Below are 23,729 nucleotides of genomic sequence, written 5' to 3'. Positions count from 1 at the left end.
TCTGTCATCTCCTTTTTCCTTTTCTTTCCTTTTTTTCACTTTTTAAACCATGGTTTGCCTTCTCTTGTTACTGCTTCTTTATATATAGTCTATGGCCCATTCTTTTTCTTTACCTTTTTAATGTTCTTTTGATTCATTGCCAGTATCCTGACCTTGAGGCTTATCCACTGTCTGCCTGCCCTTGCCTTGGTCTCTTCTTAATCTTATCATCTGGTGTTCAGTGCTTTTGCTTTAGGTTTTTTCCTCCTTTATTCAGTCTCTTTAAAAACATTTCCTTTCTTCTCTGATAATATTTTTCTAATTTTGAATTTTTGTTTTATTCTTTCTTCTGAATGCTTACTTTGTATACCTCTTCACTCATGGTGAGAAAGTAGATATTCCCAGAACCTCTGTGTACTGTAGAAACTTTTATTGCTAAGACCACAAGTGACATAAGACCTAAACACTTGTTCTCAAAGGAGGCCTTTTTTCTGTTTTGCCCAGCCTATCCATGTATTACACCAGGCCAGTTTATCTGGGCAGTTTCTTCTGTAAACCTCTGTAGGCTGGTATATACTTATTGCTGTCCCTCCTTATACTGCCAGCAGTTCTTGCACTAATCAGTGGGTATACAGTAATGAAATTTGATTCGGTGTTCAGTATTGTAGTTTTGCCATAATAAAAGTCCTAAACTTAGGATTTTTTTTTCAACAAAAATATTGGGAGAAATGTGGGGAGGTCTTAGGGAGAAAAAATCTATTCTTAACAGTGGGTCACTTTCTGCTTCAGAAATTTAAATCAATATTTTAGGAATTAGGCCTGATCTACAGTTCTGTATTAATTTATAACACTGGTTTTGGTGGAGTAAGGTTAGGTTTAATTTAAACGTGAAGAGAAGAAATTTTAGAGCAAGTCACAGATCCTCTCTAAAGAAGATAAAGTCTCTTAAATGCTTAAAACTAGGCTAAAATTAACACTTGCCATGTGTGATAGGAACATTGTAGTTGGAAAATGAATGACTAATAGATATTCTCAGTTTTAATGCCTCTGACTAGAGTATAAATGTGAATGTTGTTCATTCTCCCATATTGGTACATTTCCCTTTCATTATCTTTTTGTGTGGGTAAAAGGTAACTCAAAATATATTTTTTAATCCTTATAAAAACAGAATCTTCGTAAATCAGAGTTTTAGTAATCTCATGTCTGTGATTTGGTGAAAAGTTAAACAAAAATAAGCACTTTGGAAAAATGTCTGTCTTCATATCCTCATTAGGAAACTTCTCTTTAATTTTGTAGTCAAATCAGAAAATTAATGCCCGTTGGACCACAGAGGAGCAGCTTCTAGCAGTGCAAGGTATATTAAAGATAAGCAGTTATTGTTGTTAATTATTTAACTTGTCATGAAAGGTGACTACCATAGTTCTTCCCTTCCTTTAGAAATGGATCAAGAAAGGGCTCTTGCGTTTACCACAAAGTCCTGAAAACCAGGAATTCTGTTTTGTTCTTGTGGATGTGACTTTACCGAGCCTGTATGCATTTTGGGTCCTGTACAGCAAGTAACACATTCTCAGCCTTAACAATGATGGTGGTGACAAGCTTGAACAAGTCATGTGGTCTCTCTGTGCCTTTGCTTCAGTTTTCCTGCAGTTGGGTTCATTCTTACTATATTAGTCATTGATACTTCATCATTAAAAGCATAAACTCTTACATGTTTCTGGTTTTTCCAATTATTCTGTATAATAGTGTTTCTCTGATAAATGTCAGGTACTGAAAATATTAATGATACACTTAACTTTCAGTGTACCATAACTTAAGAGATATGCCACTGAATGCTTAGAAATCCGACTTTAAAAATACACATATATACTATATAAATAATAAAAGAGAGAGTTAAGAGATACATTGAAAAATATACATATAGCATTTTTAAATGCACTGTTTATAAGAATCCTTTGTTGAATTATATGGCAGAGCACTCTTTGTATTATGAATGCCCATGGGCAAATTTGTAGTGTTATAAACTTGGATTTTCTCAGGTTTGAATTACTTAAGGAAGGGCAAACTGTGTATTTTTAATTCAGTGTTGTAGGTTTTTTTTTTTTTTTCTTTTCCGTTCAAGGTAAACTATCTGCAGGACTGATTGTGTAATTACAAGTTTGGTCTACAATTTGGTTTTTCCTGGCTGAGCCCTCTTTGTGTTGAGTACTAATAGCTTTTTTTTATCTAGGTTAACTACTATAAGAGAGTTGGGCCCCTGCGAAACATATAAGTATACTTTGAAAAATATTCTAATTATTCAAACATAGAGAACATATTTAACTCAAAAAGGATGTGCAGGTATCATTTGCATGTGAGAATAATTTGATTACTAGATGACTCTGCAGTTTGGACTAGAGTGAGTAAGAATTACCCTGCCAGTGTGATTAGAAAATGTCACAGGACGGTGCCATCAGGATGATGTCAGCCTTCTCTTTGCCTATACAGCACAAAACAGTCATTTCATAAACAGAATAAATACTTGATCCTATGGAGGCAGGGTGCTGGCTATGCATTTAGCGCATCTGTAATTGTGGAGCTAAGTTTCTGAATGAGGCAGAACAAAGTTTAATTAGTTTATAATGTTCAATAACAGCTATTTTTAAATTAGAAACTGTTTAAAATTTAGATTACAAAATGAGTAGGAGCGCCTGGCTGGCCTAGTCGGTAGAGCATGAGACTAGGGTCGTGAGTCAGGCTCCATGTTACTAAAAAACAAAACAAAACAACTAGTATTTTCAGGGGCTGTTTCATATTGATTTAGATCTATGACTTATAGCTCTAACATAGTTATTTGGGGAAGCATTGCTTTTATTGACGTAAAACCTGTGTTTCTATCCATCTGTGTGTGTGTGTGTGTGTGTGTGTGTGTGTGTGTCCTGTAGAATTTAACCCTGATTTCCAGTATTTCATTTACTTAAAGGTTAGTTATTAATCCTGTACTCTAATATGAAAATTATCCCAGTGAAAGGATTTTCTGGAGAGACTCACTTAGGGAAATATGTTTAGGATTTGATGTTCTGCAGCACTACCATGGAATCCTATGCCTGGGTCAGATATGCTGAGCTGCATTCAAGGGAAGGGACAATGGCAGGATTTACATGTATAGTTTGAGCTGTATATTATCTCAGTTTATAAATATTAAAAGAATATTTATGGATATAGTCAAACATTTCCTCTCTGCTGAGATATATTCAGTATTCTTATGCACATTTAAAAAGTAATTCTTAAATTATACTAATGCAGCAGTTTGTACAGAAATACGCATGTTGTTGGGATTTTGAAGGCACTTTCTTGATAAGTTAATGTCTTTATTTTAACTCTATATGTGGGATTTTTGTTTCACTTTGGGTTTTTTAGGGTTTTTTGTTTTTCTCTTCTGGGAGGGGGGTTCGTTACATAAAATAAAACAATATAGCTATTTGTATCCAAAATAGGGAAGACTAAAAGGCACCATTTTTGCTAATGAGCCCACACGTTTATATAATGCTCAGAAGCGTGTCTTATAAACGGTATAATCCTACAGTAATGTCACATGTACCTGAATCTCAGTGTGGTTAAGGTACATAACTGCAGTTTTTATTTTAACATGCAGTTTGCTGTCCAGAAATACCTGTCTTAGCGGGCAGTTCTTTTGTTTTTCTTCTTTTTAATCTTTATTTGTGATAAACCTTTATATGATATTATTATGACTGTTTCAGTTTTATAAAATAATAAATCATGTAAGTTTTGATACTAATATTTTAGTTTCTAAGCACTTTATATTTAAGACATTTTGTGTATGTATTTTGATTTAACACTCATTTGTTAAATGCCTTTTTAAATCTTGCTCATAATTGACTATTAGAGTGACCTGCAGAGAGAAATATAAACTCTAGTGTCATTAGTGAGACTTATTATTCTACTGTTAATTAACTTTTTTATTGTAACTTTTTTAAAACCGCATACATATATTAGGATCATTTCCTAGGGCTTAAATACATATTTCCCACTTTTTTTCCCGTCTACTTAATACTGTTGTTAACTAAATACTACCACTTAAATAATGACTATTTAAATAAATAATAAACTATTTTTCCTTCTTTCTGCCTTATTTGGAAGGGGGGAAATCATGCTCAGACCAAACAAGAATGTTTATACTTGTGTAATCTATCACTTTATTATATTAATTTTAGTTCTAAATTTTAGTTCTAGCTATGTTATAACTTCATTAACATTCTTTCAAGAGTCCTCAGGTAGGATGTTACAAATGTGGCTAATTTAAACCTCTCTCTAAAAAGTACTTGTTAAAAATGGTATTTCTATACTTTCTGTAATCTGTGCCAGCCTTAAGTAGCTGAGTTTTCTATTATAACAGATTAGTTAGGATATTAATTATAGTCTTCACAATTTGTGTGAATGAAAATATCCCTGTTTATAGCTTGTGTGATACATATATAAATATTTTTTCTAATTTGTAATGCTTTTAGGTCAGTCTTGATATTCATATGATAAACATTTCTTATTTAGCAAGAATTAAGAAGAGAATTAGATTCTGGGTGTATTTTTTTCATGTAAGATGGAACAATTATTAGCTGTTTTAAAAATAATAATAATAATACATTTAAATGATAGTAGAAAACATTGACTCTTCAAAGTGTAGAGGGGCGGAAGCCTGGTGTACAATATTTATTTCAGGCCTTCTCTTAAATGCATTTATTTCATATTAGTGCTAAAAAATAATGTATTCCCCAGCTAAAATATTAGTGCTATTTTAGGGTAAACAACAAGAAACTTTTCCAGTTTTATCAAGATATCAGCTTTAATGTTTATTTTATTTTTTTTTCTTATTGTCTGCCTTCTCATAAAACGGGAAATGACAGAACTACATTCAAGTCATTATGCTTTCACAGTTAAATTTTACCTTCTCTTCCTGTAGCTTATACATTTCATTCATTTTTAGGTTGCAAGCCTAGAAATTGTCTTCTTTCTAATTTTATCCCATACATTAAGAAAAAAGCTAGAATGGTTCCTAAAGGAGGGGAGAAAGCAATTTGGCACTTGATTAAAATATATGGATTGTAACCCAGTACATGAATGAGCAAAAGGAAATGGAGATCAGGAGATTCGTATTTTTCCATTTAAAAGACACTCATTTGCTTTAGAGAGTTTCTTCTATTATAACAGGTATCATAAGAATGGAGAACCAAAAGTATAATTGTCAGCCCTCTGATTCACTCGCTTCAGATAACTCATGATTCAAAATTTCCAGCATCTTTGTGGTGGAATTTAACTTATAACAAGGATGATGGGAACACAAGACTCGGAAGAGAAAGGCTAGATATTAGAATGAGAATATATGATTTTGACTTGTAGTCCTCACCTAGATGCACCATTCACGGTCCCACTGCTGTTGATGTCTTTTTTTTTTTTTTTAACTTTAAAAATGAATTCTTGAAGAGATTTACAGGAGGTTGAAGGAAATGCAAGTTCTCAAATTGTTTGAGTTTAAAATTAATCTCTTATTGATAGGAAAGAACCACATCCTTGGAGTTTCTAGATGTCACTATGTTCTTATTTCAAAACTATATTTTCTGGTTATACTAAGTACATGCTCACTTTTAGAGATATTGTTATAAGAAGCAAGAAACAATATCCCCCCCAAATTTTACACCTAGGAGCAGCTTGCCACTATAATGTTTTGACTTTTTTTTCTGGGTAGCCCAAAATCAGATTTTAAAGATAACATCTTAAACATACCAAAAGCAGATTCATGATGTCCCTTCTATCTCGGGGTGGGGGGGAGGACACCTATAGTTTCATGTCCGGAGTTGGAAAACACAACACCACAAATGCTCCTGAAGTTATAGTCTTACTAGCCAAATTTTAAAAAATATGAATATGTGTTTTTGTTGGGCAGAACGAAAAATACTGTTTGGAAAATGTGGGCTTTTATAAAATATGATGATAGTTATATTTTTATATTAATTCCCAAACAAAACTTCAGAAGTGTCTGTTGAAGATTATAAGGTATCATCTGCCAGCATAGGTAGGCAAGTTGTTTGACTGTAACTTTCAAAATTTGACTGAAAACACTTTTTTCCCTCTTCCTGGGAAATTTGCAATTTACCTCTTCTAGGATTTTCTAAAATTTCATTCTGCTGACCTTAAAAACTGACCTTTTGCCCCAAGGTGAGAAGTTTAATTTAAAACCATGATTCAGATGGACCTAATAACCCTTTTACATCTTCAGGAAGTGAGAGAGATTTAATCAGTGTTTGATTCCCTTGCTGATAAAGCAATCAGATGTCCTTACTTACTATAAATTGTGAAAAAAAGAGTGGACCACCCTTCTTCCAGGTACAAATTGGAACTGAAGTAGCTCTGATGTCCTGGGTTGTTAAAGTTAGTTGCTCTGCATTGCTACCCCTGCTAGGTTTTCCTCCAGAAGCCTAGCTGGATTCTTCTGAAGGAGCTGTTCCAGTAAGTCTTCAGTTTGTGTTTCACTAGCATTTACATAGTTACCAGCCACAGTATAGACTTAAGAATTCCACCTTCTAACCAAAATATGCCGTTGAACTAGCATCATGGGAAATGTGAAGGTGTTAAAGAAGTTAGCTATATGCGATTCTTGTGGTTTGGGGAAGAAAAGCCAATCTATTTCCTGAGCACTTCCTGTGCACTGAGCATTATATTTCACAGGACGGTACCTCCCAACTTTTCTCACATCATGGCATACAGAAAAAAATTATGAAATTTGTCACAACACACCGGGGCAAACGAATGAGACTGCCGTTGTCCAGAAAGGACTGCCAAGAAACACTAGCTATTCCAGACCGTGCCCAGCCATCCTTCAGGCTGAGCGCATTAACATCCCCGAAGGCCCACTTGTTCTCAGGACACGAGTGGGATCCTCAACCATACTACAAAAGTCTGCAGTGTGGTCTGAGCCTTAAGATTTTACAGAGTAGTCTATATGGCATACCTGAGTTAATGATAAACATACTGGGTGACTCAGAACCTAGGCGACTTAGAAAAAGTCCTTGACATCCAGAGTGTATGGGAAAACCAAGCCTCCTACAGGAAGTAGTTTTGGTTTGGGGGTCTGTAATTCGGGAAGTCCAACAATGTTGGTGACAAGGTAAAGTCCCTTGAGCAAGAGAAAATAAAATGGAAAATCAAAAAAAGGGACAGTTATAAAATGGAATCAGACGTGGGGACAACTTACTGGTAGGTTTTGGAATATATTTTGCTAAACAAATAGGTGTTCTGAGGATTGTAATACCTTCATATTTGGAGTCAGATAGTCTTAATGTGACTTCTTGCTACGATACAGAAGAACTAGTCTTAGATTTATTTAAAGTTTTCATTTCCAAACTCAAGTGTTCAATAGATTTGGTCATTTCTAGAATGTAAATTAAATGCCCCTTGTAAAAATTAGTACATCAGTAGAACTCTGTGTCTGATTACTAAATAGGAGTTATTTTTCAGTGCAGCAATCTCAAATGAGTTGTTATTTTCCAAAGTATAAGTGGTAGAGAAGTACCTGAATAGATAGCAATAATTCCTAGTATTAAATAATGGTGGGTTTTTATTGCCAAATAAACCCTCAGTGTCACCCTTAGAATTTTTACTCAGTTACAGAGTTTGAATTGGAAATTAGCTCATGGATTTAAAGAGAACTTATGTTGCTAAATACTGTAATTAATATTAAGTGTCATAATTTATTGTCATGCATATGTCTTTCCTGAGAACAAAGCAAATGAGCACAGTTTACAGACCCCAAACTCTATATTAAAAATCATTATAGCTTAATCATGTCAAACCTGCCCAAAATGCTCTTTAAGATAAGGCACTCCCCCTAGAGTCAAGCCTGGCTAGTTGAATTTAAGCGAGAGATGCTCATTCCCAAGTTCTCCATACAAAATAAAGGCAGAAATTAAAAACAAGAATTTTGTCGTATCGTGATGGTGCTTTTAGGTAATTGGGTAGATCGTACCAGTAGATATCCTTAAGAATGAATCTAGCATTTCTCTTGAGGTGTTGACATACCCTTATATTATTATCTCATCTGTGATTGTATACATGTTGAATTTATTTAAATTCCCATGATTCTGATTGCTTAGGTTACATTATAGACTTTAATATCATAAGTATCATTGTTTTCTCTTTTTTCATCTGTAATTAATGAGTGACTGTTTTCCGGTATTTTAAACAATAGTTATGAAATTGTAAAATCAGAGTTTTTGACACCTTTTATATTTTGAGTTAAATGATGAGTCAGTGAACGTCCTTTTAGAATTCCCTTAAGAGCACTTTATTATCCATCTGATTATATGAAGTCATTCCAAATTCTGTAGTATAATTGACTATCTCAAGTCCATAAATCAAATATTATCTTTCATTACAATAAAATTTTCATTACAAAAAGTTAGGTTCTCAAGTAACTGAATGTACAGTCCTTCTTAAATTTAAGGTAGTGATGGTAAGCACAGCAAGTACTCTACACGTAGTCACTGCTGTAACCGTATTCTGTAGGCTGTAAAGTACAGCTAGGGAAGAGTCCTCCACACACACAGTCTTTGGAACTGTTAGATGAGTTGAAATCCAACCAACTCTGAAAAATAGCTTCTCTTTTTTTTACCCATCACATTGTGATGATTCTCTTTTTTATGTTTCAATTCTTATTTCTATTCATTGGTACCCTGGTGAGATTAGGCAAGTAATCCTATTGAAGCTGGTATTTAGACCAAATTATAATGCTTTTCTTAATGGGGGAACTCTTAAAGTCGACTACTCACTCAGTCCGTTGAGGGGATAAAAGAGATGGCTCATTCCCATCCAGTTTTGTTTACAAACGGTGTTGCTCAAATTTAGGTGACTGGCTACTAGGGAAATAAATGAATGTGGAATTGAGGATGGAACAAAGAATTCAATGCTTTACAATAAATGGACTGTATTTGAGAGTTCAAGAGAGGATTGGAGAAAATAACTGAGTATGTAAAAAATGGTAAGTTTCTGATTGTTCAGTTGAAGGCAAGTGCTGGCTCACTGAAATGACATAATTAATAGTTCTCATCTGTGACCCTGATATCTGAGTCTCTACTCAGAATTGAGAAATGAGCAGAGTGTATGAGAAAGGATTTTCATTGCTGGTATCTTTTGTGTGTGCATGATGTATAGTACACACAGCTCTCCTTATTGATCCTTCACAGGTGTATTATTTACTTTGCCTTCCAGGTGTCCGCAAATATGGTAAAGATTTTCAAGCTATTGCAGATGTAATTGGCAACAAGACTGTTGGCCAAGTGAAGAACTTCTTTGTAAACTACAGGCGTCGGTTTAACTTAGAGGAGGTATTGCAGGAGTGGGAAGCAGAACAAGGAACCCAGGCTTCTAATGGTGATGCTTCTACTTTAGGGGAGGAGACAAAAAGTGCTTCTAATGTGCCATCAGGGAAGAGCACTGATGAAGAAGAGGAGGTGTGTTTGTGTATGGAATTTGAGCTAATATGAGTTGAGGAATCATCATTTTGTGTGGTGTTCTGTAAGGTTAATTTGTCAGAGGACTAGCTAAATGAGCATGAAAGGTTGACAGTGCACTGACTCAGTGGTGCCTCTCTCGTGACTCTTAAGTCCTAATGACATGCTAAGTTCTGATCCTAGAAGAATGGAGAGTGTATTGTTCTTTCATAGTCTTATTTTTATTTCCAGTGTTAAGCTGTTACTAATAAAGATGCCTGTTTGGTAGCTTCGTTGCTTTTTCAGTTTTTGGTTTTTTGTTTTGTTTTGTTTAAAATAAAAGAAGCTTTTGCTTCCAAAAAACACTGGTGTTACGTTTTTGTTTTGTTTTGATTTGTTTTGTTTTTCCTGTGACAGCCCAAACTATATTGTATTAAGTTCATTAGGAACTCTCATCTCATACATGTATTTTTGTTTCCTCACCTCTAGGCACAGACCCCACAGGCTCCTCGGACTCTGGGTCCATCACCTCCTGCCCCATCATCCACTCCAACACCAACAGCCCCCATTGCCACTCTGAACCAGCCTCCACCACTTCTTCGTCCAACACTGCCTGCTGCCCCTGCTCTTCACCGGCAGCCTCCTCCACTCCAGCAGCAGGCCCGGTTCCTCCAGCCCCGACCAACTTTAAATCAGCCTCCACCACCTCTCATTCGCCCTGCTAATTCTATGCCACCCCGTCTAAACCCAAGACCAGTGTTGTCCACGGTTGGTGGTCAACAGCCACCGTCACTTATCGGAATTCAGACAGATTCACAGTCCTCACTGCACTAAAATTAAATTGGACAGAGCTACAGTAACTCTTCACCCCATCATTATACCAATGCTCATCAGACTGATGCAAAAGAGGAGAAAACAGTCCCTCCTAGATACTGAGGCTGCGAACTAGGTCTGTGGCAGTGGGCTAGCATAAGTGGATGTCTAGGAAATTTTTTGGTTCGTGTAACCGAACTAAATGTTATACAACAAAAAGCCTACAGTTAGCCTCCTTTCTAGAGTATACATTCAGCGACATGATCTCATAAAAGAAAAAAAAAGGTTAAGTATTCTATATACCAAGGTTTTTTTGTTTTGTTTTTACTGTATTTATTTTATTGAGATTCTTTATATTTCTGCCTCTTCATAGTCAAGGCTCCTAGTACAGAAATATTGACTTAGGAATTGTGAAAACTCCTTAAGTTTCTTAAGGATGTTTGACTTTTTTTCTTTCTTCCTTAATTTAATTTTTAACAACATTTTCCTATGTTAGGAGTGCAAGAATAAATAGCCTGCATTTCAGATTTTGACATATGTTCATTTAATGCATATTTAAGAAATTATAGTGCATATCCCTTTTTTCAAAAAATCTTGCTTTTTTTTCTAAAGGAATTTTAATATATTCCTTTAAAAGAAAGCAATTTAATCAATTGCAAAGCAATTATATGAAACCACAAAGAATGTACTGAACCTACTAACCCTTTAACATACAGTTTAGGGTCCTAGTGCAAAGTCCTTGCTTAAAGGTCATTGACCTGTCATCTGTCAGTAATAAGAGGATCAGAATAATAATTTTACATACAAATGAGAACTTAATTTGTTGAAGTACATTGTCTTTAAGTTCCTTGAAAATGGAGTTAATTTTGATTTAAAAAAAAAATGTTTCTAAATGCTATCTGCTTTTAACTAGTAGTTGCCTATATTTGGGGACTTTAGAAGAGAATTATATTTTGTCAGTTACGTGGAGATAGTGGTTATGGAAGCATTTATTTACAATACCCTTTTTGTGTTTAGGTTCTGACTTAAAATTGCCCTCATACTTATTAATATGGTCTGCATTTAATATAAAGGATGTTTTCTTGATAAATCTCTATTGTACTATTTGGATACATTTGTGTATTCCTTGCAGCCGACCTGTGCTTGTGGGTTTGGTTTAGGGTTAAATCATCAACAATATTTCATAAAATAAATTTAAGAATTTGTTCTGTGTTATCTAAAGATGTATCAGTATATTGTCACAATTGTGCTGTTAACTTAAAATGCTGAGACCCCTTTTTTATAAAGAAGCAAAAACATTTCAAGTCTTAACACATAAATCATTAAGCACCTACAAAGAATATTTTACAAGTAATAGTATTTCAACAATGTGTTACTAATATTTTTGATACAGTGATTTCATATTGGAATCATGACTTGTGCAAAGGGACAGATCACTTAGATAATTGTACTAGTGGAACTTAAGGCTAAATGTTTGCACATTTATATTCTCATCATATCTAGAACTACTTTACGAAATAGTCAACATCTAAAGCCCTTGATTTATGTTTTGAGAAGTCATATATTCCCAATATTGGAAAAATAGCCCCTGCCATTGGCTCTAAAGCCTTAAGGAGCTATTAGATTTAAATTCATTGATTAGTTTTAATTTTGAAGTTTAGACCACTTCTCTTCATAAGGACCTTAAGTTCTCACACAAACTTTTTCCAGAGTGTGTCTTGTCTTTCTCATTGGATCATCTTAAATAGTCCCTGCCCCTGGATTGTAACTAGATAAAAATCTGATTCAAAATTCTTAATATTCAAAAATTTATACTTATTTTTACTTTAAAAGCCACGGGGGGTGGGGGTGGGCAGTTATATATCAAAAGAAAATATCTAAAGCATTTTTTTAAAGTACTTAGATTGTCTTGCATATGTGCATACTATACGGCTTTTATTGTCTTGTCTCTTGTCAGTAGACCTTCAGTATACAGTGTGTGGGACATGTCAGTCAAGTTGGTCAGCACCAGCATCTGTCCAGCTGTTGAGTACATTATGATTCATTTAAAAATCTGTTCTATCCCAGCCATGGGCCAAGATGCTGTATCTGAGGGATGTGCTGTGATTTGATTTACGTACACTAGAGCACACAGTAGAAAAATCTGAGCTTCGTTAGTAATATGACACATGTATATAGTGAGATGTCTTATTGTGTGCTTTGCATATTTTGTAAATATTTTGCACGTCATTAATTTTCTTTTTTGTTTAAGCAGTGTTTGGCCTGGAAGAGTGATATGCTTGCTGCTTAATCAAAGGATTAAAGAGTTAAAGATGTCTATGTCTTCTATTTTTATATAATTTCATGTTGTATGAAGAATTTAGGACCTCTTCACTGTGAAATTCTAAATATTGATTTTTATAAAAAAGCAAAATCTAGAAATATTTTAATGACCATTTCATAATGTCAAGGTTATCATTTTTGAAAAATCTACACCCAAGTATTTTTTTCATTACATAACTAAAAATAAATCACACTGTTGATACGCCTGGTAATATCAATGAAAAAATATTTTTTCTATATTCTTTAATTCCAGTGTAATATGGATGGAGGTAAAGGTAAGTTTTGATCAGAACTTTTCCTTAATCAATAATCCTACAATTGAGTAAAATACAATGTAGAATAAAGATGAAAGAATGTAAAATTCTGTCTTAATATAGGCCAGCGTTCTTTTTAGGAATAGATATAGGGAATAAGCAAAAAAAGTGTCAGTCATGATTTTTAAAAATATTAATATTGCCAAGTTTTTTGGTGAAAGTACTGAGTTTAGTTAGTAAATGTGTTGTACTATTTTAATATTTCTTCCTGCTATCAAAAGATTTACTCAGACACATTAATTATGGCTGATCACTTAACACTAGGGTATGAAGGTCTCCTCAAAACAACTATTAATCTGACTTAGACCTCAAAGGAGGATCTGTCTTTCTCTTTGTGTTTCCCCACAATAAATGATGAATACATTGTAACTATAAGAAAACACAAGAAAAATTAACATGTTTGTTTTAGTTTTTTAACCTAGGCATTCATTATAGATATTCATAGGAAGATAACAGAGTAAGTGAATACAGAAAGAATCCAATAATCAAGCTTGAGAAACCATGTGGTATGAAATGTCTCTAAGAAATGACATGTTCTGACAGCATTAATGGGGGTATGTAACCTACCTTCTCTTAGGACAAAGTAGGTCACAAATGACCCCTCCCAATGTAAGTCTGTATCATAATTTTACCTTAATGAAGGAATGTTCTGTAGCAATAAATTTCAGTAGCAGTGGAGTTTGGGAGTAAAATATTAAAAGGAATGCTCCTGGATGTGTGAGTTTGTATCTGAAAGGCCATGTGGCTAGACTGTTGCTTATTGATAAGGGAATAGGTATTTACAATATGGTAACTTAAACTTTAGAATCCTAAAACTAGAATTTGGGTGAGCAGAGTCTCTTGAGAAGAGGCTAGGAATGAGAACTAGAGAGATCTAGGAGCAGTCTTCACAATGTAAATGGCATAAAGGTTAACCTCCCAGAATGCTTTATATAATGTCTTTTTTCTCTGGATTATTTTAAGAAAGGTTAAATTTTTATTCTGTATTATTTAATCTTATTTAAACATACAGGGTATAGTTACCGTAGCTAAGGAGGTCTTGAATAATATCACAACAAAAGTTTTATCTCTTTTTTTTTTTTAAGATTTTTTTTTTTAATTTATTTGACAGAGACAGCCAGCAAGAGAGGGAGCATAAGCAGGGGGAGTGGGAGAGGAAGAAGCAGGCTCTTAGTGGAGGAGCCTGATGTGGGGCTCGATCCCAGAACACCGGGATCATGCCCTGAGCCGAAGGCAGATGCTTAACCACTGTGCCACCCAGACGCCCCCAAAAGTTTTATCTCTTGAGCTATCTAGCTTACAGCCCAGAACAGCTTTCATGATTGGTAGGGTTTGGCTTCAAGAAGCCTTTATTCCTAACACCATTTTTGTTCATATGTTGTTGCTTTTCCAAAACAGAGTTTGAAAACAGCCATTGAGGGGCTTGTCACTTGGCTTGTATATACAAGAGTCCTCCTTGTACTATGGTGACTTTTCCAACCCCATTCAACAAGTTACTTCACATCATGAGCCCCAGTTTATTTTTCTTCCCTTCCAAAATCTTACTGAAATGACAACAAAAAATAAAATAGCCCTTAACGGTGTGGGAAGGCCAGGGGAGGTGCCACCAGCAGATGGAAACAGATTTATGACAAAACCTAACGACTGAAGAACCTCTCAACTCCATGAAAGCAAAAGCACAGGAAAACATCCTCAGAAATGTCCCATAATAACCTCAGATTAGAGACAGAGATGGGGGCAGGCCCCCCAAAATTCCTGCTTCCTGGTATTCATGCCCTTACATGTGGGCTGAATGTAGTGACTTGCTTCTGACCAATAGGATATGGCAAAGGTGATGATGTCACTTCTGTGGTTAGATTAAAAGATTGTGATTTCTGTTGTTAGTAGACTATTGCATTCTCTGGTTACACTCCAGCCTTTCTTTGAGAGACCGTGAAGCAGAGAACTCAGCCCAGCTGTGCCCCTGATTTCTTACTACAGGACCTGAATTAATGAGTGTTGCTTTGAACTGCTGAATTTAGGAGTAGTACTCGTTATGCAGCAGTAGAAAACCAATACAATAGATGAATATATACCATCTTAACAAAAGAAAATTGGAGTGACTAGATAATAACATGTCAAGGATTTCAAAGCAAAGATTGTTATCAAAGACACAGGTGGTCATTTAATAATGATAAAGGTTCCACATCATCAAGAGGATCCCTGAGAAATGCAAGAAGTAGGCAAATCCAACCATTAAAGTCCATAATTTCAATACCCATGTCTCAAAAATTGATAGAACATGAAAACCAAAAGTGAGTAAGAATATAGAAGACTTGAACAACACTATCAATCACCTTTACCTCTAATTGAAATTCAAAGATCATTCCACCCAACAACAGAATACACGTGAAATGTTTCCAAGATAGACCATATTCTGTGCCAGGAACAAGTTTTAATATGTGGAGAAGCATTCAAATCTTCTGGAGTTACGTCCTCTGAATACAATGGAATTAGGAATCAGCTACAGTAATCTGTCATTCCCAAATATTAAAATTAAACACATTTCTAAACTATGGGTCAGAAAATAAATTACAAGAGAAATTAGAAACTATCTTGAACTGAAAATAAGTAAAAACACAGTATATAAAAATCTGGATGCTGCAAAGTGGTGCCTAGAAGGAAATTTCTAGCTTTAAATATATTAGGAAGAAAGATTTAAATGATCTAAGCTTTCCGCTTTAAAAGCTAGGGGGAAGAAAGTAAACTCAAGCAGAAGAGAAGAAATAAAGATCATAGTTGAAAAATAAATGAAATAGATTAGAAAACAATAGAGAAAAATCTGAAACCAGTAGTAGCTTCTCAAAAAGATCAACAATTGAAAATCTATTAGAAAATTTTTTAGATCAAGAATAAAAAGCAGATAAATTACCAAAATCTAGACTGGAAGAGGGGTCAACATTGTGTAACCTGCAAAAATTAAAATAATTTGTAAAGGAATATTATGACTACTTTATGCCAATAAATTGGGTGATGTTTATGAAATGGACAAATTCTTACCAAAACTGTCTCAAAAAGAAATAGAAAATCTGAATCAAGTAAAGAAACTGAATTTGTAACTTAAAATCTTCACACACACAGAAGTCTTGTCCCAGATAGCTTTACTGGTGAATTCTATTAAATCCTTAAATAAATAATACCAAACCTACACAAACTTGGAAAATACAGGAGGAAAGAACACTTTCCTACTCATTCCATGAGAGCATTAATACTCTGATTCAAAGCGAAATGAAGATAAGAAAACTTCAGATTAATATCTCTAGTGAACAGAGATGTAAAAGTCCTTAGGAAGATAGTAGCATCCAGAAAGAATTCCACAGCATAACCCAGTGGTGTTTATCCCAGGAATGCAAGTTTGGTTTAACAGAAATCAGCTAAGGTTGATTTCTTTCTGTCAATAGTGTGGGGTTTCTCAACCTCAGCACTATTGACATTTTGGGCTAGATAATTCTTTGTTATGCATTGTACGATGTATAGCAGAATCCTCAGCCTCTGCATGTGATGCCAGTACCCTCCTCTCCCCCAGCCCCAGACTGACAATCATAAATGTCTCCAGCCATTAGCAAATGTTCCCCAGGGAGCAAAATCACCCTCTGATGAGAATCGTTGCAGTATATCACATTAATAAAATAAAAGGAAAAGACAGTCATGTCAGTAGACACAGAAAAGACATTTGACAAAATCTACACCCATTCATGATAAAAACTCTCAGAAAACAGAAATATAAGATAATTTCTTCAACCTGATAAAGGGCATCTACAGGAAGCCCATAAATAATGCCATACTTAACTGAATGCTTTTCCCAAGGATTGAAACCAAGGGAAGGGTGTCTGTTTTCACAACTTCAACATTTAACTGGGCATTCTAGCAAAGCAAAAAGGTGAGAAAAATAAAGGCATACAGATGGGAAAGAACAAAAATTGTCTTTATTTGTGGATGACATGATCTTGCATGTAAAAAATACTAATAAACCTCCAAAAACCTACTAGAATAATAAGTGAGTTTAAGAAGGTCATGGGATACAAGATCAATCTAGAATCGACTGAATATATAGTAGGAATGAATTATCTGAAAATGGAATTGAGAAAACAATTTTATTCACAATAGTATCAAAAAGAATAAAATATTTAGGAATAAATTTAATAAAAATGTGAAAGACCAGTTCACTAAAATCTATAAAATACTGCTGAGGTAAATTAAAGAAGACCTAAACAAATGGAGGGATATACCATGTTTATGGATTGGAAGCCTTAATATTGTTAAGATGGTAATTCTCCTCAAATTAATTTATAGATTCAACCCAATCTCTATCAAAATCTTAGCAGGATTGTTTTGCACAAATTGACAGGCTATTTCCAAAATTTATGTAGCAATGCTGAAGACCTAGACCAGGGGTCAGCAAACTTTTCTATAAATGGCCAGACAGAATATTTTAGGCTTTACAGTCCACACCTGTTGCAACTACTCATCTCTACCCACGTAGTACAAAATAGCTTTAGAAAATATATAAATCAACAGACATGGCTATATGTCAATAAAACTTCATTTACAAAAAACAAATGCCAACCTGAAACTTAGACTAACTAAAACAATTTTGGAAACAAAACCAGGGGTGCCTGGATGGCTCAGTGTGGTAAGCCTCTGCTTTCTGCTCAGGTCATGATCCCGGGGTCTTGGGATGGAGCCCTGCATCGGGCTCCCTGCCCAGGGGAGTGTCTGCTGGAGATATCTCTCTCTCTCTCCCTCTCTCTCTCTCTCTCCCCCTCCCTCTGCCCTTCGCCTCACTCATGCTCTCTCTCTCAAATAAATACAATCTTTAAAAAACAAAACAAAACTGGGGACTTGCACTAACTGATTACTTGTTATAAAGGGTGTAAAGATGGACATATAGACAGTGGAACAGAATAGACTCCAGAAGTACACTCACACTACATGGTTAATTGACTTTCAATGAATGTGCAACGGGAGTTCAATGGCAGAAAGGATAGGATATCTGCATGCCAAAAAGAACCCCCAAAACAAAAAAACCTTGATCCTTACCTCACACTGTCCACAAAAATCAGATTGAAATGGATCATAGGCCTGGAGGTCAGAACTGAAACTATGAATTCCTGGAATAAAATACATCATCAAAAGAATGATAAATAACAGGAAAAAATTGATAATTTGGATTTCTTCAAAGTTTAAAAACATCTTTTCAAAAGATGCAACTAAGAAAATAAGGCAAGTTATTGACAAGGGGGAAACATTTACAGATATATATCTGATTAAAGATTTGTATCCAGGGGCACCTGGGTGGCTCAGTCGTTAAGCGTCTGCCTTCGGCTCAGGGCGTGATCCCAGTGTTCTGGGATCGAGCCCCACATCAGGCTTCTCCACTGGAAGCCTGCTTCTTCCTCTCCCACTCCCCCTGTTTGTGTTCCCTCTCTTGCTGGCTGTCTCTCTCTGTCAAATAAATAAAAATAAAGTCATAAAAAAAAAGATTTGTATCCAGACATATAATGAACTCTTAAGAATCTAGTAATAAGATCTCTTAACAAGTCAATAATAAGAGGACAAAAACAACAAAAAACAATTAGAATGGGCAGAAAATTTGGACAGACATTTGGATAGAGAAGTCATGCAAAGGACAAATGACAAAGGAGTATAAGGAAAATGTCACATCATTAGTCATAAGGAAAACGCAAAGTAAAGCCACAATGAGGCACCTATAACACCAACTAGAACGGCTACTATTAAAAAGACTGGCAATACCAACTGTTGCCAGGGTTGTGGAGAAACTGGGAACTTCTCATATGGCTGGTAGAAATGTAATATGCAGTGATACAGCCACTTTGGAAAACTGGCAATTTCCAACAGATTAAATGTTCATATACAACACGACCCAGTAATTTTTCTCCTAGGTATCTACCTAAAGAGAAGTGAAAATGTATGTCCATACAAAAATTTGTATTTTAATGTTCATGGCAGCATTATTCATAATAACCCAATACTGGAAATAATCCCAATGTCTATAAGCTGGTGAACAGGTAAAAAAATGCGGAGTATCCATACAATGGTGTACCAATCAGCAATAAAAAGGGAGAAACTATTGATATATGCAACAAACTGAATGACCCACAAAAACATTATGTCAACTGACACAAAATAGTATGTAGTTATTCATATAAATATTTCAGAAAATGCACAACTATAGAAACAGCAGATCTGCTCTTGCCCGAGTCCAGGACTCGGTGTAGGGATGGACTGTAAAAGGACACACAGGGTGATGGGTTTGTTCTAAAGTTTTATTTTGGTTAAGGTTGCATAACTGTCTGCATTTACTAAAATTCATTGATTGGGTGGATTTTGTGGTATTGAGGGTATAACAGTAAACATGTTTAAAAGAGGGAAAAAATACGTAACTAAAGTGTGTGCAATGGATGCAGCAGCCTCAGGACGGTGTATCATAATGACAGGCCCTCGTTGTGCCTGCTGAGACTTGTGCGTGTTTCTCAGGATAAAGGAGCAAGGTCATAGACTACGTGTGGGAGTCAAGGACATTTGAACTTAGTCAGCTTTTCCCAGGATAAGCCCTTTCCTGAGCTTATGCCTTTCCTTCTTAATGCTTCTGTCCTGTTTTCTGTGCAACAGAGGATGTGGCTAACCAAGGTTATAAGAGCTAAGAGCGTTGTTTAAAATCTCTCCGTATTGGGGCGCCTGGGTGGCTCAGTCTGTCAAGAACCCAGCTCTTGGTTTCAGCTCACGTTGTGATCTCAGGGTCCTGATCTCAGGGTCCTGAGATCGGGCTCCTCACTCAGTGCTGGGTCTGCTTGAGTTTCTCTCCCTCTGCCCCACCCCCCGCTCTCGCTCTCTCTCTTTCTAAAAGAAATAAATAAATCTTTAACAAAATAAATACAATCTCTCCATATAGAGTAGGCAACATTCTCAAAAAGAAAGAAAGAGAGAGAGAGAGGAAGGAAGGAAGGAAGGAAGGAAGAGAAAGAAAGAGAGGAAAGAAAGAAATACTGAATAAATGGTTTCCTTGTTACTGACCAATTACAAAGTCTAACAAAACCAGATTGTGCCAATCAAACCCATGATCTTACTTCATGGTTCCTAAAGCTAAATAATAACCTTAAAATATAGTTTTTAATGCCCTACATTGACTATGCAGAGTTAACATGTTAAAATGTTTTTTTCCAAGCACTGATGGGAATTGCATGTGTGAATCTTATTAAAGGAACTATCAAAATGGACAAAATCCACATTTAGCCAAACATACAGTGAGGACAGCAGGCCTACATTTAAAACAATAAAAATCTAATTTCTCCAACAAAAAGGCTGATGATCACACAAACTATGAACAGAGAAGGGGAAAGCGGAACGTGTATAATGAGTGAGGGATCTTCTGGAACAAATACAGACTATATGGAGATGTATTTTCCACCAAAACCAGCATACAAATTAATAGCAGCCTTATTCATAATTTCCAATTAACTCCAGTTCATAATTGGAAAAAACCAAGATGCCCTTCATTAGGTGAATGGATAAATAAACTGTGGTACACCCATACAATGGATATACCGTTGGAAAAAAGAGTCTTTGGAAAACGAGTCTTTTTTTTTTTTAATTGCACCTGTCCTGGGAGAAGCTCCTTGCCTCCAGCACCGTTTGCCTCTTTTCTTGTGGTGGTCAGCCTACTCACAGGCGGAGCTGGGTTAAAGATTATTTGATGAAAGCAAAGGGACCACATATCACTGGGTCAAGAATTTAAATACGGAAAACCCACAGGTATTCATTCATTTATCGTCTCAGTGCAGAACATACTTAGCAAGTGAGCATTCTATGTCCTCAGCACTGGTAGGTTTTGCTGCTCTATCATACTTTCCATATGTGGTTCCATTACAGGCAAAGACTTTCCATTGTGACTTACAACGGAAGTTAAAGGTGCACGCTAAGCCCCAAGAAGATTTTTGCTTTTTGTCTGATCTCACTGACATCTAGGTGATGGAAGATGTGACATTTTACTGCGCTCCTAACTGCCTGTATTAATTGGTCCTGTCACAGAAGGGCAGCACGAGGAAGGTGATACATCCATCTGCTTTTCCAGTAGGTGGCGCCCTCCCCGCTCCATCTGCACAATCTTCCTTTGACAGCCCGGGCTGCAATCTCTTCCCCTATTAATTTATTCAGCAAATGAAACAGCTGAAAGCCACGTCTCTTTGAAGTTTGAGGGTAAACTTAGGGTGTTTATAGGAGACAGATAAAAAGTTGAGGCCTTTTCTGTTGTGTAAAAATTTAATGTATAGTCTAATCTTGCCCTTATTTTTATAGATGAATTTAGTTTGAAGACCATTCTGTTCATAACATTGCAAATATTTTCAGAACACTAAAATTGCTAAAATTTGTCACCTTCTTAAAGTTGTTTTGTTTGAATTTACACCAACCATTTCTTTGAGGGTCACGGTGGTGTGATGGCTAATAGCGCCAGACTTCTCAGGTTGAAATCCCATCTTTCCAAACTAAGGATTTCGCAGTTTGGGGAAAATTGTTCAAGAGACAAGTTTTCTCATCTATAAAATAGGGCTGATGATTAAATGGGTTAATAGGAATAAAGCACTGAGCGCAGTACCTGGTGTATAATAAGACAATAAATGTTAGCTATCCTCTGCAAGTATTTAATATTGATTTCATATGTACATTTACATCCTGTCCTTCCTATCCATCTTAAAGATGCTCGAGGAAAGGGATCATGTCTCTTCCATCAGACCTGTTTATTCCCAGGGTCTGTCTTCTCCATTCTTCCAGACACCTTGCCCAGGATTCTGCAATCAACATGAGGAGCTGAGAAATGTCCTTTAATTTCAACTAATACCTGTCGAAAATTCCTCTACCTCCTGACTTAGATTCCTAGCCCTGAAGTCATGCAGCCCATGATTAAAGATCCACTATCTGTCCCAGAATCTGATTTCATTATCCTTAAAACTCTGAAATGATTCTAGGGACAAATTGGTTGCTTTATTCAGTTGATGGAGAGGAGGGCGGGGAGAGGCCATTGAATCACAGTCAATGACAGTACCAGGAGCCCAGAGCATGTCTGATTCCTGCCTGGCTCCTCTGCATATCTGGGTTGTGCATTTCACTAATTCTCCCCTTTTACTGATGAGTAATTAAAGCTCAAGGCAGTCAAATAACTTGCCCGAGTTTGCCTAACGGAAAGTGAGGAAGCTAGGATTGGAGTTCTGGTCTATTTCATTCCAAAGTCCATGCTCTTCATGCCCCATCAACCTTCACAGAGGAGATTTATATATACACATATATGTGTGTGTGTGTGTGTGTGTATATATATATATATATACACATATATATTTAAGATTTTATTTCTTTGTCAGAGAGAGCACAAGCAGGGGGAGCAGCAAGCAGAGGGAAAAGCAGGCTTCCCGCTAAGCAAGGAGCTGAATGGGGGACCTGATCCCAGCACCCTGAGATCATGACCTGACCCGAAGGCAGATGCTTAACCAACTGAGCCCCCCAGTTGCCCCGCAGAGGAGATTTATTAGACGACAAATATCATTCAGAACACATGCTCATGGAGAGGGGTATTGTAAGGGAGTCCTGTGTTTCAGACTCGGGAGAACCAGGATCAAATTGTAGCTACAGCACTTGCTGAGGGTCCAGCTTCCGGCACATCACTTCAGGTCACTTCTCTGGACCTCAAATAGCTCATAGGTGAAATGAGGAGGACCAGGCCTACTTCGCAAGGTTGTTTTGAAGATCCAAAGAGATGTTTGGGAAGCCCTTGGTCCAAGGGCGACCTCGACATCTCTAAGGGATTGCTAGACCAGCAGCAAGGAGGAGGGCTGGCAAATCTGCGCTCCTGCTAAGGAAGATGAGGAAGGACTGATTGGAACCAGACCTGAGACCTTGAGCTAATGGGGTCAAAGCATGAAAAAGGGTTGGCTGAGCTTGGTTGTCCCAGGTTGAGGGGTAAGATGTGTGCAGTTCAGAGGCATTTGAGGAAAATCTGAGATGCTTTTTGTTTGTAAGTACTTGTGATTCTAGTGAGGGTGGGTTAGATTTCTAACTGCTCAGTAACTGTCGCTCAGCGTTCTACCCAGCACTTTACCGCGCGTCCGCCCTTCCCCCCACCCCACCCCCCGGCCTGCGCCCCTCGCCCAGACCGCTCGCGGGCCCCGCCCCAGGCCCCTCCCCTCCCGGTCCCGGGCCCGCCCTCCTTCCTTCCCCGGCCGGGCTCAGCAGGCCGGGCTCGGGGGCTGAGAGCCTCGCCCCCGCCTCGCCGCCGGCCCCTTCCTGGAGTAGCCGCGCGCCTGCGGACCCGCGCCGACGGACCCCCCGCGCGGAGCCACATGTGAGTCCCGGCAGGTCGCCGCCCCGGCGGTGGCAGCGGCGATCAGCCACCCGGCTGCAGGGCTTGAGTGAGGGGACCGAGGAGCGCTTTTTGGCCTGTCCCGTTTGCTTTGAAACCGAAAGCGCCGCAGCGGCAAGAGACCCGCAGCCTCCTCCCCGTGCCCCGCGCCCGGCCGCTGGGGCCCCGGGCCTCCGCCCTGCTCGCGTCAGCGAGTCCCCCGACCGGGGCTCCGACCAGCGCCGGGAGGGCGCGGGGGGTGAGTGCGACGCGGCCGGGCCAGCCCGCGGGGCAGGTGGCCGCTGCTGCGGGCGAGGAGGTGCTGTAGGGGGTTCGGGAGACAGCTGGGCTCCGCAGCTCGGAGCGGGTTTTCTTAGCAGAGGAAGGGTGTGGTGTGGACGCAACTGGGGGTCCCGAGCTGGGGAGCTGCTCCAGAGC

The 23,729-nt window shown here is 37.3% G+C and overlaps 2 protein-coding genes across 6 annotated transcripts in view; both read left to right on the top strand.

Annotated features, from left to right (window-relative positions):
* RCOR3 (REST corepressor 3) overlaps positions 1 to 12,583 on the top strand; it is a 53,190-nt gene extending 40,607 nt beyond the window's left edge. For 3 of the 4 annotated variants that reach the window (XM_040636375.1, XM_040636374.1, XM_008701181.2), the window contains 3 exons: positions 1,276 to 1,333; positions 9,235 to 9,476; positions 9,945 to 12,583. In XM_040636375.1, coding sequence (XP_040492309.1) covers positions 1,276 to 1,333; positions 9,235 to 9,476; positions 9,945 to 10,289 — 645 coding nt within the window. In that variant the 3' untranslated portion in view covers positions 10,290 to 12,583. The remainder of the gene's footprint in view (positions 1 to 1,275; positions 1,334 to 9,234; positions 9,477 to 9,944) is intronic. The other variant, XM_040636376.1, reaches the window with a different exon arrangement.
* A 10,579-nt stretch (positions 12,584 to 23,162) lies between these two features.
* The window catches only part of TRAF5 (TNF receptor associated factor 5), a 43,651-nt gene continuing 43,084 nt past the window's right edge, over positions 23,163 to 23,729 (top strand). The window contains exon 1 of one of the 2 annotated variants that reach the window (XM_040636370.1): positions 23,163 to 23,294. The gene's annotated coding sequence lies outside the window, so the exon portion shown is untranslated. Of the gene's footprint in view, positions 23,295 to 23,531; positions 23,551 to 23,729 lie in introns of those variants that run through there. The other variant, XM_040636372.1, reaches the window with a different exon arrangement.

This window comes from Ursus maritimus, unplaced genomic scaffold (assembly GCF_017311325.1).
Source record: "Ursus maritimus isolate PB19 unplaced genomic scaffold, ASM1731132v1 scaffold_2, whole genome shotgun sequence".
Taxonomy (NCBI): Eukaryota; Metazoa; Chordata; class Mammalia; order Carnivora; family Ursidae; genus Ursus; species Ursus maritimus.
This window is presented reverse-complemented; position numbering and strand designations above follow the sequence as displayed.